The 19607-nt window shown below is 45.0% G+C and overlaps 1 protein-coding gene across 1 annotated transcript; it reads left to right on the forward strand.

Annotated features, from left to right (window-relative positions):
* Positions 1 to 17894: 17894 nt before the first annotated feature.
* On the forward strand, positions 17895 to 19567 carry LOC149327665 (uncharacterized). Its single transcript, XM_089564946.1, has one exon. The coding sequence runs from the start codon at positions 17895 to 17897 to the stop codon at positions 19410 to 19412; it is 1518 nt and encodes a 505-aa protein (XP_089421072.1). The 3' UTR covers positions 19413 to 19567.
* Positions 19568 to 19607: the final 40 nt, after the last annotated feature.

The following is a 19607-nucleotide window of genomic DNA, read 5'->3' on the forward strand; positions in this document are numbered from 1 at the left end:
ACTATGCGTCCATACACTGCACTTTTCGGAAGGTTAGTTAGTTAGTTATATGGGGTTTTATGGCGCATAAGCAACTATGGCTATCATGCGCCAAACACAAGGTTAGATGATGTTATGTTAAGTGTATAGAAGTTACATTATATTAAATTTAAAACATTGGCTTTCTTTAGAAACTTGCAAACAAGTGAAAACTCGACGAGTGTTTGCTCGCCTAAAAGTAATGCGGGATGAAATGGAATGTGTTCATTGTAAAATACCGTAAAAGGTTTCTTTCGAAGTTCTTCGAGATGCGAACAAGAGATTAAAATGTGATTCACTGTGAGCTCCTCACCACACATTTCACACACAGGTTTGTCTTTTTTTGTTAATAAGAAGTTATGGGTGATGTGTGTGTGGCCTATGCGTAAACGACATAAAATTACTTCGATAAAACGTTCTTTATGACGGCATGATTTCCATTCTTTCACAATAGGCTTTACAGTATGCAGCTTGTTGTTTCTTTCATTTTCCCAAGAAGCTTGCCATTTGGTTCTTAGTTTGCTATGCACTAACTTCATGTAATCCCTCGGAGGCAAAACCCACATGTTTCACCTCCATGGCTCTGGCTTGTGCAGCACACGTGTCAGCTCTCTCATTATCCCTAATGCCAACGTGACTGGGAACCCAGCAGAATTTTATAACATGTTTTCGTGTTGTGACCTTTACTATATTGTGTATGATGCTTCCAATCAGTGGCTCTGTGGCATTTTTGGAGTTTAATGCTGTAAGGACGCTCAGTGAATCTGTATAAATGATGCTATTTTTGATGTTTTCATTTGTTATTTTCTGTACCGCAACACTAATAGCATAACACTCCGCGGTGAAAACTGTAGCACATGAGGGCAGTCGTACTGCATTTTCATTTTTTCCTTGTATTACTGCGCTTCCTACATGAGCATGAGTTTTTGACCCGTCAGTATAAAATGCAGTGTAATTTCTGTATTTTTCTTGTAGTGCCAGATATGCTTGTATTATGTGGTCGTGTGGCGTACAGGTTTTACTGAAGCGTGTTAGTGTGACGTCACACACTGTGGGGAGAGTGTACCACGGTGGTAGCGCTTCGTGTCTTGGGGCAATATTTTTGATTTCATTTAGTATGTTCAGAGTTTGACATTTTTCTTCGAAGCGCAAGAGCAACGGCTTAATTGCATGGGGCTTGTTGTTGAAGAGCATTCGGGATGGGCATTTCGTGACAATTGGGTAACAGAGATGTTTGGGCTGTGAAAGGATTTTGAGGATGTATGTACAAGTTAGTGCAGTTCTTCGATCTTCTAAGGAAGGTTCATTCGTTTCCACATACAGACTTGCTATTGGTGAAGTTCTGTAAGCACCTGAAGACAACCTTAAACCAAGATTGTGGATAGGATCCAGTCGTTTTATGTAGGATGGTCTTGCTGAGCCATATACGATGGACCCATAGTCTAACTTAGAGCGAACCAGAGAACGGTATATGTGTAACAAGCATGCCCTATCAGACCCCCAGCGTTTTCTTGACAGTAGTTTCAGTACATTGAGGGCCTGGGAAGCTTTTTTCTTTAGGCTGTTTATATGTGGCAAGAAACTGAGCTTTTTATCAAAAGTTACCCCTAGAAATTTATGCTCTTGTTTGACAGGTAATGGGGTCTGGTTTAGATATAGTGTGGGGTCGGCCTGTAGGCCTCGTCTCAAAGAGAATAGAACCGCTACTGTTTTCTGAGGAGAAAATCTAAATCCGTTTCTATCTGCCCAGGTGGCCAGTTTATTTATTGTTATTTGTATCTGTCGCTCACAGGTAGGTATGCTGGAAGACGTGCATGCTATTTGGAGGTCATCTACGTAAACTGAGTACATTATGGATTTTGGGATTACTTTGCCTATTGAGTTCATTTTGATTATGAATAAGGTCGTGCTGAGGATGCACCCCTGGGGTACGCCAGTTTCTTGAATAAAAGTGTTGGAGAAGGTTGCGCCTAGGCGGACTCGGAACGTGCGGTTGGTTAGGAAGTCGTTCAAACAGCTCAGCATCCTGCCGCGGATACCTAGGTCCGCTAGGTCACGGAGGATACCGAACCTCCACGTGGTATCGTAAGCCTTCTCCAGGTCGAAGAAAACCCCGATACAGTGTTGCTTGTGGATGAACGCTTCCCGGACTGTGTTCTCAAAGCGAACAAGGTGATCAGTTGTGTAACATGTCTTTTTAAACCCGCATTGGTGTATATCTAAAAGTTGCCGGGACTGAAGTATGAAGGTTAGTCTGATGTTTAGAATGCTTTCGAATGATTTTGCTATACAGCTAGTGAGCGCTATTGGCCTGTAACTAGTGGGACTAGTTGGTGGTTTGCCAGGTTTTAGAAAGGGTACAATGATTGCTTCTCTCCATGCTTGGGGGATTTCTCCACTCATCCATATTTTATTGAAAAATTTTAGGAGAGCTTCTATGGCAGTCTCAGAGAGGTGAGCAAGCATGGCATAATGTATATTGTCTGGGCCTGGTGCTGTCTTTTTACCGGATGTTAGTACTGCGTTTAGTTCCTGCATTGTAATTAGCTGATTGTAGTCTTCATGTATGCATGTTCTGAAGGGAAGTTTTTGTTTTTCTACTATTGTTTTGTGCTTTTGAAAGGAGTGTGTGTAGTTGGTTGAGCTTGATACTGTAGCAAAATGCTCACCCAATATGTTGGCCTGCTCTTCTAATGTTGTTTGAGTACCGGGTGTTGTTAGCATTGGAAATGTGAAAGGAGTAAAATTTCCAGTGAATTTCCGCACCTGCTCCCACATTTTTTTGGATGTTATTGAGCTGTTTATCGAGGATATGTACTGTTGCCATGATGCCCTTTCTGCGTTGCGTCTGATGTATCGTGCTTTGGCTCTTGCTTTTTTAAAGTTTATGAGATTCTCATGTGTTGGATATCTCCGAAAAATGCCCCAGGCTTTGTTTTGTTTCTTTTTTGCATCTTTACATTGTTTTGTGTACCAGTATTTGTGATTCTGTTTTACTATTCCAGAGGATTGAGGAATAGCTAAATGTGCGGCAGCTAAGATACAATTCGTGAATTTTTCATTTATCTCATTGATGGCAACATTTTCTAAAACTATTTTCTCTAATGTAGCTTGTGCTGTAAAAAGTTGCCAGTCAGCTAAATGTAGCTTCCAACACCGTGGTTTTGTGGGAACGACTGTTCGCAAGGATGAGAGACTTATTACGACAGGGAGATGATCACTTCCATATGGATTGTCTAAAACACTCCAGTTAAAATCGTTAAAAACAGACGGTGAACTAAAAGACAAATCTAAAACACTCATTTTCCCCGAGGTTGGGGAGCAGTATGTAGGCTTATTAGAGTTGAGTAAACAGACGTCATTGCATAAAATAAAATCCTCTACGAGATGGCCTCTAGCGTCAGTTTTTTCACTTCCCCAAAAATGTGAATGTGCATTAAAATCTCCAACTAACAGGTATGGCTCTGGTAGCTGCTCTAAAAGATCCTCTAAGTCATGTAGTGTTAAATTAAAGTGCGGATCGATATATAGTGAGCACACTGTGATGGTTTTATGGGCAACCAGAGTGGCTGCGACAGCTTCAAGTCTTGTTTTTAGTTTAAGCTCTCGAGCCGGGACGCCGCTTTTCACTACGATGGCTACGCCTCCCGATAGTCGGCTCGCCTGTTCCCGATCGCGGCGGAAAACAGTGTAATTCTTTAGAAAGTTATTTTTTGGGGACCTAAATTTGTTTCTTGTAGGCATAAGACGACAGGAGCGTGTGCTCCTAGTATGTCTTTTATGTCACTGTAGTTGTTTAAAAGTCCTCTACAGTTCCATTGTATTATGAAAGCCATCTTAATTTTGTGTTTCTATAGGGTGGAAAGGTAGATCAAGTTGTTGTTGGCCCCGTGACTCGGGGCCTGTCTTTTTTTGATCGATCCAGAGAGCTCCGCCGACCGTCCGACGTGGACGGCGCGGGGCTGCCCGGGGCCGTGTCCATCGCCTCTGCGGAGGCGCTGGACGACCGTGCAGGAGGCACGGTCGCGTTCGAGTTTGACCTCGACCTGTGGGAAGAGGTCTTGAGGCCCGCCGACCCGGGGGTCTGCGCAGCCTGGATTGCAGTTGGCGGAGCAGCGTTAGCTGCTCTGCCTTGGGGCGCGGATGGCACCGCCACAGGCTCACTGCGTGTGACCTGGACGGGTGCCGAAGCCTGGTGTGGTGCGCCGCGCCCACGCACCACATCGGCGAAGTTTTGTTTTGTTGTGAAGGAGAATGAGTTGGTGAGTGCGAAACGCCTTCTCGCTTCTTGAAATGAAATGTTTTCCTTTGTCTTTATGGTGATTATCTCTTTTTCTTTTTTCCAGGACGGACACGCCCTGGAGTATGCTGCATGGTCTCCGTCACAGTTTGCGCAGTGCGGGGCAGCGTCACATTGATCAGAATGATCCTTCGAGGCGCACTTCGCGCACGTTTTCCGACCGCGGCAACTTTGCGAGCCGTGGCCGAACCTTTGGCAGTTGAAACATCGGCGAGGATTGGGAATGTATGGTCTTACGTTAACTTTCAAATATCCTACTTCGACTGTGTCGGGCAGTGTGCTAGTGCTGAACGTCAGGATCATATGTTTTGTGTCTATATCCTTATTATCCTTCCGGATCTTGATTCTGTGAACGTCTATCACGTCTTGGTCACTCAGACCTTCGAGCATCTCTTTTTCTGTGATGTGGACAAAATCATTTTCGGATATCACGCCCCGGACGGTATTCAAAGATCGGTGTGAAGTCACGGAGACAGGAATATCTCCAACAGACACAATGTTTCCATACACTGCACTTTTCGGAAGGGTACCGCTGGAATAAAACGTGATGGTGTAGAGCTATAGCGAACATTATAAGCACAGATGACTGCATGGTACCCTTGAAATAAACGAGTCGTGCTTCCATTCAGTACCTCTTAGGGACAAGTACAACAGGCCTAGCCAACAGGTCCTAAGCACGAGTGAGCATATTAAGCTGACAGTCGTGTGATCCTATTAAAATAAATGCACTATGCGTCCATACACTGCACTTTTCGGAACGGTACCGCTGGAATAAAACGTGAAGGTGTAGAGCTATAGCGAACATTATAAGCACAGATGACTGCATGCTACCCTTGAAATAAGCGAGTCGTGTTTCCATTCTGTACCTCTTAGAGACAAGTACAACAGGCCTAGCCAACAGGTCCTAAGCAAGAGTGAGCATACTAAGGTGACAGTCGTGTGATCCTATTAAAAAAAACGCGCTATGCGTCCATACACTGCACTTTGTGGAAGGGTACCGCTGGAATAAAACGTGATGGTGTAGAGCTATAGCGAACATTATAAGCACAGATGACTGCATGCTACCCTTGAAATAAGCGAGTCGTGCTTCCATTCAGTACCTCTTAGGGACAAGTACAACAGGCCTAGCCAACAGGTCCTAAGCACGAGTGAGCATATTAAGGTGACAGTCGTGTGATCCTATTAAAATAAACGCGCTATGCGTCCATACACTGCACTTTTCGTAAGGGTACCGCTGGAATAAAACGTGATGGTGTAGAGCTATAGCGAACATTATAAGCACAGATGACTGCATGCTACCCTTGAAATAAGCGAGTCGTGCTTCCATTCAGTACCTCTTAGGGACAAGTACAACAGGCCTAGCCAACAGGTCCTAAGCACGAGTGAGCATATTAAGGTGACAGTCGTGTGATCCTATTAAAATAAACGCGCTATGCGTCCATACACTGCACTTTTCGGAAGGGTACCGCTGGAATAAAATGTGATGGTGTAGAGCTATAGCGAACATTATAAGCACAGATGACTGCATGCTACCCCTGAAATAAACGAGTCGTGCTTCCATTCAGTACCTCTTAGGGACAAGTACAACAGGCCTAGCCAACAGGTCCTAAGCACGAGTGAGCATATTAAGGTGACAGTCGTGTGATCCTATTAAAATAAAAGCACTATGCGTCCATACACTGCACTTTTCCGAAGGGTACGGCTGGAATAAAACGTGATGGTGTAGAGCTATAGCGAACATTATAAGCACAGATGACTGCATGCTACCCTTGAAATAAGCGAGTCGTGCTTCCATTCAGTACCTCTTAGGGACAAGTACAACAGGCCTAGCAAACAGGTCCTAAGCACGAGTGAACATATTAAGGTGACAGTCGTGTGATCCTATTAAAGTAAACGCGCTATGCGTCCATACACTGCACTTTGTGGAAGGGTACCGCTGGAATAAAACGTGATGGTGTAGAGCTATAGCGAACATTATAAGCACAGATGACTGCATGCTACCCTTGAAATAAACGAGTCATGCTTCCATTCAGTACCTCTTAGGGACAAGTACAACAGGCCTAGCCAACAGGTCCTAAGCACGAGTGAGCATACTAAGGTGACAGTCGTGTGATCCTATTAAAATAAACGCGCTATGCGTCCATACACTGCACTTTTCGGAACGGTACCGCTGGAATAAAACGTGATGGTGTAGAGCTATAGCGAACATTATAAGCACAGATGACTGCATGCTACCCTTGAAATAAGCGAGTCGTGCTTCCATTCAGTACCTCTTAGGGACAAGTACAACAGGCCTAGCCAACATGTCCTAAGCACGAGTGAGCATATTAAGGTGACAGTCGTGTGATCCTATTAAAATAAACGCGCTATGCGTCCATACACTGCACTTTTGGGAAGGGTACCGCTGGAATAAAACGTGATGGTGTAGAGCTATAGCGAACATTATAAGCACAGATGACTGCATGCTACCCTTGAAATAAACGAGTCGTGCTTCCATTCAGTACCTCTTAGGGACAAGTACAACAGGCCTAGCCAACAGGTCCTAAGCACGAGTGAGCATATTAAGGTGACAGTCGTGTGATCCTATTAAAATAAACGCGCTATGCGTCCATACACAGCACTTTTCGGAAGGGTACCGCTGGAATAAAACGTGATGGTGTAGAGCTATAGCGAACATTATAAGCACAGATGACTGCATGCTACCCTTGAAATAAACGAGTCGTGCTTCCATTCTGTACCTCTTAGAGACAAGTACAACAGGCCTAGCCAACAGGTCCTTAGCAAGAGTGAGCATACTAAGGTGACAGTCGTGTGATCCTATTAAAGTAAACGCGCTATGCGTCCGTACACTGCACTTTGTGGAAGGGTACCGCTGGAATAAAACGTGATGGTGTAGAGCTATAGCGAACATTATAAGCACAGATGACTGCATGCTACCCTTGAAATAAACGAGTCGTGCTTCCATTCAGTACCTCTTAGGGACAAGTACAACAGGCCTAGCCAACAGGTCCTAAGCACGAGTGAGCATACTAAGGTGACAGTCGTGTGATCCTATTAAAATAAACGCGCTATGCGTCCATACACTGCACTTTTCGGAACGGTACCGCTGGAATAAAACGTGATGGTGTAGAGCTATAGCGAACATTATAAGCACAGGTGACTGCATGCTACCCTTGAAATAAGCGAGTCGTGCTTCCATTCGTACCTCTTAGGGACAAGTACAACAGGCCTAGCCAACAGGTCCTAAGCACGAGTGAGCATATTAAGGTGACAGTCGTGTGATCCTATTAAAATAAACGCGCTATGCGTCCATACACTGCACTTTTCGTAAGGGTACCGCTGGAATAAAACGTGATGGTGTAGAGCTATAGCGAACATTATAAGCACAGATGACTGCATGCTACCCTTGAAATAAGCGAGTCGTGCTTCCATTCAGTACCTCTTAGGGACAAGTACAACAGGCCTAGCCAACAGGTCCTAAGCACGAGTGAGCATATTAAGGTGACAGTCGTGTGATCCTATTAAAATAAACGCGCTATGCGTCGATACACTGCACTTTTCGGAAGGGTACCGCTAGAATAAAATGTGATGGTGCAGAGCTATAGCGAACATTATAAGCACAGATGACTGCATGCTACCCCTGAAATAAACGAGTCGTGCTTCCATTCAGTACCTCTTAGGGACAAGTACAACAGGCCTAGCCAACAGGTCCTAAGCACGAGTGAGCATATTAAGGTGACAGTCGTGTGATCCTATTAAAATAAAAGCACTATGCGTCCATACACTGCACTTTTCCGAAGGGTACGGCTGGAATAAAACGTGATGGTGTAGAGCTATAGCGAACATTATAAGCACAGATGACTGCATGCTACCCTTGAAATAAGCGAGTCGTGCTTCCATTCAGTACCTCTTAGGGACAAGTACAACAGGCCTAGCAAACAGGTCCTAAGCACGAGTGAACATATTAAGGTGACAGTCGTGTGATCCTATTAAAAAAAACGCGCTATGCGTCCATACACTGCACTTTTCGGAAGGGTACCGCTGGAATAAAACGTGATGGTGTAGAGCTATAGCGAACATTATAAGCACAGATGACTGCATGCTACCCCTGAAATAAACGAGTCGTGCTTCCATTCAGTACCTCTTAGGGACAAGTACAACAGGCCTAGCCAGCAGGTCCTAAGCACGAGTGAGCATATTAAGGTGACAGTCGTGTGATCCTATTAAAATAAATGCACTATGCGTCCATACACTGCACTTTTCGGAAGGTTAGTTAGTTAGTTATATGGGGTTTTATGGCGCATAAGCAACTATGGCTATCATGCGCCAAACACAAGGTTAGATGATGTTATGTTAAGTGTATAGAAGTTACATTATATTAAATTTAAAACATTGGCTTTCTTTAGAAACTTGCAAACAAGTGAAAACTCGACGAGTGTTTGCTCGCCTAAAAGTAATGCGGGATGAAATGGAATGTGTTCATTGTAAAATACCGTAAAAGGTTTCTTTCGAAGTTCTTCGAGATGCGAACAAGAGATTAAAATGTGATTCACTGTGAGCTCCTCACCACACATTTCACACACAGGTTTGTCTTTTTTTGTTAATAAGAAGTTATGGGTGATGTGTGTGTGGCCTATGCGTAAACGACATAAAATTACTTCGATAAAACGTTCTTTATGACGGCATGATTTCCATTCTTTCACAATAGGCTTTACAGTATGCAGCTTGTTGTTTCTTTCATTTTCCCAAGAAGCTTGCCATTTGGTTCTTAGTTTGCTATGCACTAACTTCATGTAATCCCTCGGAGGCAAAACCCACATGTTTCACCTCCATGGCTCTGGCTTGTGCAGCACACGTGTCAGCTCTCTCATTATCCCTAATGCCAACGTGACTGGGAACCCAGCAGAATTTTATAACATGTTTTCGTGTTGTGACCTTTACTATATTGTGTATGATGCTTCCAATCAGTGGCTCTGTGGCATTTTTGGAGTTTAATGCTGTAAGGACGCTCAGTGAATCTGTATAAATGATGCTATTTTTGATGTTTTCATTTGTTATTTTCTGTACCGCAACACTAATAGCATAACACTCCGCGGTGAAAACTGTAGCACATGAGGGCAGTCGTACTGCATTTTCATTTTTTCCTTGTATTACTGCGCTTCCTACATGAGCATGAGTTTTTGACCCGTCAGTATAAAATGCAGTGTAATTTCTGTATTTTTCTTGTAGTGCCAGATATGCTTGTATTATGTGGTCGTGTGGCGTACAGGTTTTACTGAAGCGTGTTAGTGTGACGTCACACACTGTGGGGAGAGTGTACCACGGTGGTAGCGCTTCGTGTCTTGGGGCAATATTTTTGATTTCATTTAGTATGTTCAGAGTTTGACATTTTTCTTCGAAGCGCAAGAGCAACGGCTTAATTGCATGGGGCTTGTTGTTGAAGAGCATTCGGGATGGGCATTTCGTGACAATTGGGTAACAGAGATGTTTGGGCTGTGAAAGGATTTTGAGGATGTATGTACAAGTTAGTGCAGTTCTTCGATCTTCTAAGGAAGGTTCATTCGTTTCCACATACAGACTTGCTATTGGTGAAGTTCTGTAAGCACCTGAAGACAACCTTAAACCAAGATTGTGGATAGGATCCAGTCGTTTTATGTAGGATGGTCTTGCTGAGCCATATACGATGGACCCATAGTCTAACTTAGAGCGAACCAGAGAACGGTATATGTGTAACAAGCATGCCCTATCAGACCCCCAGCGTTTTCTTGACAGTAGTTTCAGTACATTGAGGGCCTGGGAAGCTTTTTTCTTTAGGCTGTTTATATGTGGCAAGAAACTGAGCTTTTTATCAAAAGTTACCCCTAGAAATTTATGCTCTTGTTTGACAGGTAATGGGGTCTGGTTTAGATATAGTGTGGGGTCGGCCTGTAGGCCTCGTCTCAAAGAGAATAGAACCGCTACTGTTTTCTGAGGAGAAAATCTAAATCCGTTTCTATCTGCCCAGGTGGCCAGTTTATTTATTGTTATTTGTATCTGTCGCTCACAGGTAGGTATGCTGGAAGACGTGCATGCTATTTGGAGGTCATCTACGTAAACTGAGTACATTATGGATTTTGGGATTACTTTGCCTATTGAGTTCATTTTGATTATGAATAAGGTCGTGCTGAGGATGCACCCCTGGGGTACGCCAGTTTCTTGAATAAAAGTGTTGGAGAAGGTTGCGCCTAGGCGGACTCGGAACGTGCGGTTGGTTAGGAAGTCGTTCAAACAGCTCAGCATCCTGCCGCGGATACCTAGGTCCGCTAGGTCACGGAGGATACCGAACCTCCACGTGGTATCGTAAGCCTTCTCCAGGTCGAAGAAAACCCCGATACAGTGTTGCTTGTGGATGAACGCTTCCCGGACTGTGTTCTCAAAGCGAACAAGGTGATCAGTTGTGTAACATGTCTTTTTAAACCCGCATTGGTGTATATCTAAAAGTTGCCGGGACTGAAGTATGAAGGTTAGTCTGATGTTTAGAATGCTTTCGAATGATTTTGCTATACAGCTAGTGAGCGCTATTGGCCTGTAACTAGTGGGACTAGTTGGTGGTTTGCCAGGTTTTAGAAAGGGTACAATGATTGCTTCTCTCCATGCTTGGGGGATTTCTCCACTCATCCATATTTTATTGAAAAATTTTAGGAGAGCTTCTATGGCAGTCTCAGAGAGGTGAGCAAGCATGGCATAATGTATATTGTCTGGGCCTGGTGCTGTCTTTTTACCGGATGTTAGTACTGCGTTTAGTTCCTGCATTGTAATTAGCTGATTGTAGTCTTCATGTATGCATGTTCTGAAGGGAAGTTTTTGTTTTTCTACTATTGTTTTGTGCTTTTGAAAGGAGTGTGTGTAGTTGGTTGAGCTTGATACTGTAGCAAAATGCTCACCCAATATGTTGGCCTGCTCTTCTAATGTTGTTTGAGTACCGGGTGTTGTTAGCATTGGAAATGTGAAAGGAGTAAAATTTCCAGTGAATTTCCGCACCTGCTCCCACATTTTTTTGGATGTTATTGAGCTGTTTATCGAGGATATGTACTGTTGCCATGATGCCCTTTCTGCGTTGCGTCTGATGTATCGTGCTTTGGCTCTTGCTTTTTTAAAGTTTATGAGATTCTCATGTGTTGGATATCTCCGAAAAATGCCCCAGGCTTTGTTTTGTTTCTTTTTTGCATCTTTACATTGTTTTGTGTACCAGTATTTGTGATTCTGTTTTACTATTCCAGAGGATTGAGGAATAGCTAAATGTGCGGCAGCTAAGATACAATTCGTGAATTTTTCATTTATCTCATTGATGGCAACATTTTCTAAAACTATTTTCTCTAATGTAGCTTGTGCTGTAAAAAGTTGCCAGTCAGCTAAATGTAGCTTCCAACACCGTGGTTTTGTGGGAACGACTGTTCGCAAGGATGAGAGACTTATTACGACAGGGAGATGATCACTTCCATATGGATTGTCTAAAACACTCCAGTTAAAATCGTTAAAAACAGACGGTGAACTAAAAGACAAATCTAAAACACTCATTTTCCCCGAGGTTGGGGAGCAGTATGTAGGCTTATTAGAGTTGAGTAAACAGACGTCATTGCATAAAATAAAATCCTCTACGAGATGGCCTCTAGCGTCAGTTTTTTCACTTCCCCAAAAATGTGAATGTGCATTAAAATCTCCAACTAACAGGTATGGCTCTGGTAGCTGCTCTAAAAGATCCTCTAAGTCATGTAGTGTTAAATTAAAGTGCGGATCGATATATAGTGAGCACACTGTGATGGTTTTATGGGCAACCAGAGTGGCTGCGACAGCTTCAAGTCTTGTTTTTAGTTTAAGCTCTCGAGCCGGGACGCCGCTTTTCACTACGATGGCTACGCCTCCCGATAGTCGGCTCGCCTGTTCCCGATCGCGGCGGAAAACAGTGTAATTCTTTAGAAAGTTATTTTTTGGGGACCTAAATTTGTTTCTTGTAGGCATAAGACGACAGGAGCGTGTGCTCCTAGTATGTCTTTTATGTCACTGTAGTTGTTTAAAAGTCCTCTACAGTTCCATTGTATTATGAAAGCCATCTTAATTTTGTGTTTCTATAGGGTGGAAAGGTAGATCAAGTTGTTGTTGGCCCCGTGACTCGGGGCCTGTCTTTTTTTGATCGATCCAGAGAGCTCCGCCGACCGTCCGACGTGGACGGCGCGGGGCTGCCCGGGGCCGTGTCCATCGCCTCTGCGGAGGCGCTGGACGACCGTGCAGGAGGCACGGTCGCGTTCGAGTTTGACCTCGACCTGTGGGAAGAGGTCTTGAGGCCCGCCGACCCGGGGGTCTGCGCAGCCTGGATTGCAGTTGGCGGAGCAGCGTTAGCTGCTCTGCCTTGGGGCGCGGATGGCACCGCCACAGGCTCACTGCGTGTGACCTGGACGGGTGCCGAAGCCTGGTGTGGTGCGCCGCGCCCACGCACCACATCGGCGAAGTTTTGTTTTGTTGTGAAGGAGAATGAGTTGGTGAGTGCGAAACGCCTTCTCGCTTCTTGAAATGAAATGTTTTCCTTTGTCTTTATGGTGATTATCTCTTTTTCTTTTTTCCAGGACGGACACGCCCTGGAGTATGCTGCATGGTCTCCGTCACAGTTTGCGCAGTGCGGGGCAGCGTCACATTGATCAGAATGATCCTTCGAGGCGCACTTCGCGCACGTTTTCCGACCGCGGCAACTTTGCGAGCCGTGGCCGAACCTTTGGCAGTTGAAACATCGGCGAGGATTGGGAATGTATGGTCTTACGTTAACTTTCAAATATCCTACTTCGACTGTGTCGGGCAGTGTGCTAGTGCTGAACGTCAGGATCATATGTTTTGTGTCTATATCCTTATTATCCTTCCGGATCTTGATTCTGTGAACGTCTATCACGTCTTGGTCACTCAGACCTTCGAGCATCTCTTTTTCTGTGATGTGGACAAAATCATTTTCGGATATCACGCCCCGGACGGTATTCAAAGATCGGTGTGAAGTCACGGAGACAGGAATATCTCCAACAGACACAATGTTTCCATACACTGCACTTTTCGGAAGGGTACCGCTGGAATAAAACGTGATGGTGTAGAGCTATAGCGAACATTATAAGCACAGATGACTGCATGGTACCCTTGAAATAAACGAGTCGTGCTTCCATTCAGTACCTCTTAGGGACAAGTACAACAGGCCTAGCCAACAGGTCCTAAGCACGAGTGAGCATATTAAGCTGACAGTCGTGTGATCCTATTAAAATAAATGCACTATGCGTCCATACACTGCACTTTTCGGAACGGTACCGCTGGAATAAAACGTGAAGGTGTAGAGCTATAGCGAACATTATAAGCACAGATGACTGCATGCTACCCTTGAAATAAGCGAGTCGTGTTTCCATTCTGTACCTCTTAGAGACAAGTACAACAGGCCTAGCCAACAGGTCCTAAGCAAGAGTGAGCATACTAAGGTGACAGTCGTGTGATCCTATTAAAAAAAACGCGCTATGCGTCCATACACTGCACTTTGTGGAAGGGTACCGCTGGAATAAAACGTGATGGTGTAGAGCTATAGCGAACATTATAAGCACAGATGACTGCATGCTACCCTTGAAATAAGCGAGTCGTGCTTCCATTCAGTACCTCTTAGGGACAAGTACAACAGGCCTAGCCAACAGGTCCTAAGCACGAGTGAGCATATTAAGGTGACAGTCGTGTGATCCTATTAAAATAAACGCGCTATGCGTCCATACACTGCACTTTTCGTAAGGGTACCGCTGGAATAAAACGTGATGGTGTAGAGCTATAGCGAACATTATAAGCACAGATGACTGCATGCTACCCTTGAAATAAGCGAGTCGTGCTTCCATTCAGTACCTCTTAGGGACAAGTACAACAGGCCTAGCCAACAGGTCCTAAGCACGAGTGAGCATATTAAGGTGACAGTCGTGTGATCCTATTAAAATAAACGCGCTATGCGTCCATACACTGCACTTTTCGGAAGGGTACCGCTGGAATAAAATGTGATGGTGTAGAGCTATAGCGAACATTATAAGCACAGATGACTGCATGCTACCCCTGAAATAAACGAGTCGTGCTTCCATTCAGTACCTCTTAGGGACAAGTACAACAGGCCTAGCCAACAGGTCCTAAGCACGAGTGAGCATATTAAGGTGACAGTCGTGTGATCCTATTAAAATAAAAGCACTATGCGTCCATACACTGCACTTTTCCGAAGGGTACGGCTGGAATAAAACGTGATGGTGTAGAGCTATAGCGAACATTATAAGCACAGATGACTGCATGCTACCCTTGAAATAAGCGAGTCGTGCTTCCATTCAGTACCTCTTAGGGACAAGTACAACAGGCCTAGCAAACAGGTCCTAAGCACGAGTGAACATATTAAGGTGACAGTCGTGTGATCCTATTAAAGTAAACGCGCTATGCGTCCATACACTGCACTTTGTGGAAGGGTACCGCTGGAATAAAACGTGATGGTGTAGAGCTATAGCGAACATTATAAGCACAGATGACTGCATGCTACCCTTGAAATAAACGAGTCATGCTTCCATTCAGTACCTCTTAGGGACAAGTACAACAGGCCTAGCCAACAGGTCCTAAGCACGAGTGAGCATACTAAGGTGACAGTCGTGTGATCCTATTAAAATAAACGCGCTATGCGTCCATACACTGCACTTTTCGGAACGGTACCGCTGGAATAAAACGTGATGGTGTAGAGCTATAGCGAACATTATAAGCACAGATGACTGCATGCTACCCTTGAAATAAGCGAGTCGTGCTTCCATTCAGTACCTCTTAGGGACAAGTACAACAGGCCTAGCCAACATGTCCTAAGCACGAGTGAGCATATTAAGGTGACAGTCGTGTGATCCTATTAAAATAAACGCGCTATGCGTCCATACACTGCACTTTTGGGAAGGGTACCGCTGGAATAAAACGTGATGGTGTAGAGCTATAGCGAACATTATAAGCACAGATGACTGCATGCTACCCTTGAAATAAACGAGTCGTGCTTCCATTCAGTACCTCTTAGGGACAAGTACAACAGGCCTAGCCAACAGGTCCTAAGCACGAGTGAGCATATTAAGGTGACAGTCGTGTGATCCTATTAAAATAAACGCGCTATGCGTCCATACACAGCACTTTTCGGAAGGGTACCGCTGGAATAAAACGTGATGGTGTAGAGCTATAGCGAACATTATAAGCACAGATGACTGCATGCTACCCTTGAAATAAACGAGTCGTGCTTCCATTCTGTACCTCTTAGAGACAAGTACAACAGGCCTAGCCAACAGGTCCTTAGCAAGAGTGAGCATACTAAGGTGACAGTCGTGTGATCCTATTAAAGTAAACGCGCTATGCGTCCGTACACTGCACTTTGTGGAAGGGTACCGCTGGAATAAAACGTGATGGTGTAGAGCTATAGCGAACATTATAAGCACAGATGACTGCATGCTACCCTTGAAATAAACGAGTCGTGCTTCCATTCAGTACCTCTTAGGGACAAGTACAACAGGCCTAGCCAACAGGTCCTAAGCACGAGTGAGCATACTAAGGTGACAGTCGTGTGATCCTATTAAAATAAACGCGCTATGCGTCCATACACTGCACTTTTCGGAACGGTACCGCTGGAATAAAACGTGATGGTGTAGAGCTATAGCGAACATTATAAGCACAGGTGACTGCATGCTACCCTTGAAATAAGCGAGTCGTGCTTCCATTCGTACCTCTTAGGGACAAGTACAACAGGCCTAGCCAACAGGTCCTAAGCACGAGTGAGCATATTAAGGTGACAGTCGTGTGATCCTATTAAAATAAACGCGCTATGCGTCCATACACTGCACTTTTCGTAAGGGTACCGCTGGAATAAAACGTGATGGTGTAGAGCTATAGCGAACATTATAAGCACAGATGACTGCATGCTACCCTTGAAATAAGCGAGTCGTGCTTCCATTCAGTACCTCTTAGGGACAAGTACAACAGGCCTAGCCAACAGGTCCTAAGCACGAGTGAGCATATTAAGGTGACAGTCGTGTGATCCTATTAAAATAAACGCGCTATGCGTCGATACACTGCACTTTTCGGAAGGGTACCGCTAGAATAAAATGTGATGGTGCAGAGCTATAGCGAACATTATAAGCACAGATGACTGCATGCTACCCCTGAAATAAACGAGTCGTGCTTCCATTCAGTACCTCTTAGGGACAAGTACAACAGGCCTAGCCAACAGGTCCTAAGCACGAGTGAGCATATTAAGGTGACAGTCGTGTGATCCTATTAAAATAAAAGCACTATGCGTCCATACACTGCACTTTTCCGAAGGGTACGGCTGGAATAAAACGTGATGGTGTAGAGCTATAGCGAACATTATAAGCACAGATGACTGCATGCTACCCTTGAAATAAGCGAGTCGTGCTTCCATTCAGTACCTCTTAGGGACAAGTACAACAGGCCTAGCAAACAGGTCCTAAGCACGAGTGAACATATTAAGGTGACAGTCGTGTGATCCTATTAAAAAAAACGCGCTATGCGTCCATACACTGCACTTTTCGGAAGGGTACCGCTGGAATAAAACGTGATGGTGTAGAGCTATAGCGAACATTATAAGCACAGATGACTGCATGCTACCCTTAAAATAAACGAGTCGTGCTTCCATTCAGTACCTCGTAGGGACAAGTACAACAGGCCTAGCCAACAGGTCCTAAGCACGAGTGAGCATATTAAGGTGACAGTCGTGTGATCCTATTAAAATAAACGCGCTATGCGTCGATACACTGCACTTTTCGGAAGGGTACCGCTAGAATAAAATGTGATGGTGCAGAGCTATAGCGAACATTATAAGCACAGATGACTGCATGCTACCCCTGAAATAAACGAGTCGTGCTTCCATTCAGTACCTCTTAGGGACAAGTACAACAGGCCTAGCCAACAGGTCCTAAGCACGAGTGAGCATATTAAGGTGACAGTCGTGTGATCCTATTAAAATAAAAGCACTATGCGTCCATACACTGCACTTTTCCGAAGGGTACGGCTGGAATAAAACGTGATGGTGTAGAGCTATAGCGAACATTATAAGCACAGATGACTGCATGCTACCCTTGAAATAAGCGAGTCGTGCTTCCATTCAGTACCTCTTAGGGACAAGTACAACAGGCCTAGCAAACAGGTCCTAAGCACGAGTGAACATATTAAGGTGACAGTCGTGTGATCCTATTAAAAAAAACGCGCTATGCGTCCATACACTGCACTTTTCGGAAGGGTACCGCTGTAATAAAACGTGATGGTGTAGAGCTATAGCGAACATTATAAGCACAGATGACTGCATGCTACCCTTAAAATAAACGAGTCGTGCTTCCATTCAGTACCTCGTAGGGACAAGTATAACAGGCCTAGCCAACAGGTCCTAAGCACGAGTGAGCACATTAAGGTGACAGTCGTGTGATCCTATTAAAATAAACGCGCTATGCGTCCATACACTGCACTTTTAGGAAGGGTACCGCTGGAATAAAACGTGAGTGGGCTCGGCGGCACCGATCGGCGCACGATGCTAAATTGTGTGCTCTTCGTTCTTCAGGTATTCCTGGCGGTAGGCTCACCCGGCGATGGCATCTTTCCACCACCCTCGGGCCGATACACTTTGCCAACTTCAACAGGACACGCTGTAATGTTCCGCCCGGTCATCATGCTGGCACTAAAGCCGACAACGCAGAAGCACGTGGACGATATCCCCCGGCTGGATCACGATTTCGGTGCGACATCCGGGACACCTGCGTCATCCGGGACTTCGTGGGAAGCCTTTAAAAGAAAGAGCCAGCACAGCGGACGACTCAGTGGGCTCGGCGGCACCGATCGGCGCACGATGCTAAATTGTGTGCTCTTCGTTCTTCAGGTATTCCTGGCGGTAGGCTCACCCGGCGATGGCATCTTTCCACCACCCTCGGGCCGATACACTTTGCCAACTTCAACAGGACACGCTGTAATGTTCCGCCCGGTCATCATGCTGGCACTAAAGCCGACAACGCAGAAGCACGTGGACGATATCCCCCGGCTGGATCACGATTTCGGTGCGACATCCGGGACACCTGCGTCATCCGGGACTTCGTGGGAAGCCTTTAAAAGAAAGAGCCAGCACAGCGGACGACTCAGTGGGCTCGGCGGCACCGATCGGCGCACGATGCTAAATTGTGTGCTCTTCGTTCTTCAGGTTAGTGACAAATGGTCCAATGTCAAATCTGTAAAGAGCAATTGCGTTGGTATTGTTGTGCTGCCGAGCCCGCAGTGCTTGTTGTGCTGTTGCTGTGAAATGCTCTGTGTAGCCAAATTGTTGCTGAAGCTCAGCGGTGACGTAGAGGAGAACCCCGGTCCGGATAAATTAGATGAGATACACGCTATGGTGTCAGAGATTAGGGCGTCACAAATTACTTTACAAAATGGCTTACAATGTGTGGAGCGTAGGCTGACCGAAATGGAAGCATCACTCGCCACATTGAGGGAAGACCATGAAAGGGTAAAGGAATGCGTGAAAGCAGTCAGCGACATGGAAAAAGAATTCACACATGTAAACAGGAAAATCGACGATCTAGAGAATCGTAGTCGAAGGAATAACTTGGTCATCTTCGGTTTAAAGGAAGGCGCTAAAGAAGACAGAGCAGCACTGGAACAAGCAGTCATAGAAGAGACATTTAAAGACATTCTGGGCATCGAGGTCCGTTCTGTAGAACGAATTCACCGAATTGGTTCTAAAAATGCCCGTCGTGAACGACCACTTATCCTGCGATTTTACGATTTTGCCGAAAAGATGGCAGTATTGCGCAATTGCTTCAAGTTGAAAGACAGTGCAATATCGATATCAGAGGATTTCTCGGCAAGTGTCCGAGAAACGCGTCGAAAGTTGTGGGAATCATCTAAAATCGAGCGCTCGAAAGGCGATAAGGTAGCCCTAGTGTTTAACAAACTCAAGGTTAATGATGATATGTATGTGTGGGACGACACAGAAAACAAGCGAATTCTAGTGAATCGAAAACAAAACACAGTCAACGGCAATACAAGTGAGCAGGACTGACACAAGAATACTACAGCACAACTTACAATTTTAAGCTTTAATGCCAGAAGCATTGTCAATAAAACTGACAAATTAGAAGAACTTTTGCTGTTGTATTCCCCCGATGTGGTCATAATCACAGAAACATGGTTGCATTCCAGTATAGACGATCATGAAATAATCCCTCCCTCCTACTCGCTACTTCGTTCAGATCGT

This window comes from Amblyomma mixtum, chromosome 10, assembly GCF_055824585.1.
Source record: "Amblyomma mixtum isolate Tamu chromosome 10, ASM5582458v1, whole genome shotgun sequence".
NCBI classification, from domain to species: domain Eukaryota; kingdom Metazoa; phylum Arthropoda; class Arachnida; order Ixodida; family Ixodidae; genus Amblyomma; species Amblyomma mixtum.

Bases quoted from the DNA above. Each gene is read 5' to 3' on its own strand.
- LOC149327665 (XM_089564946.1), top strand. From the start codon at position 17,895: ATGCTAAATTGTGTGCTCTTCGTTCTTCAGGTATTCCTGGCGGTAGGC.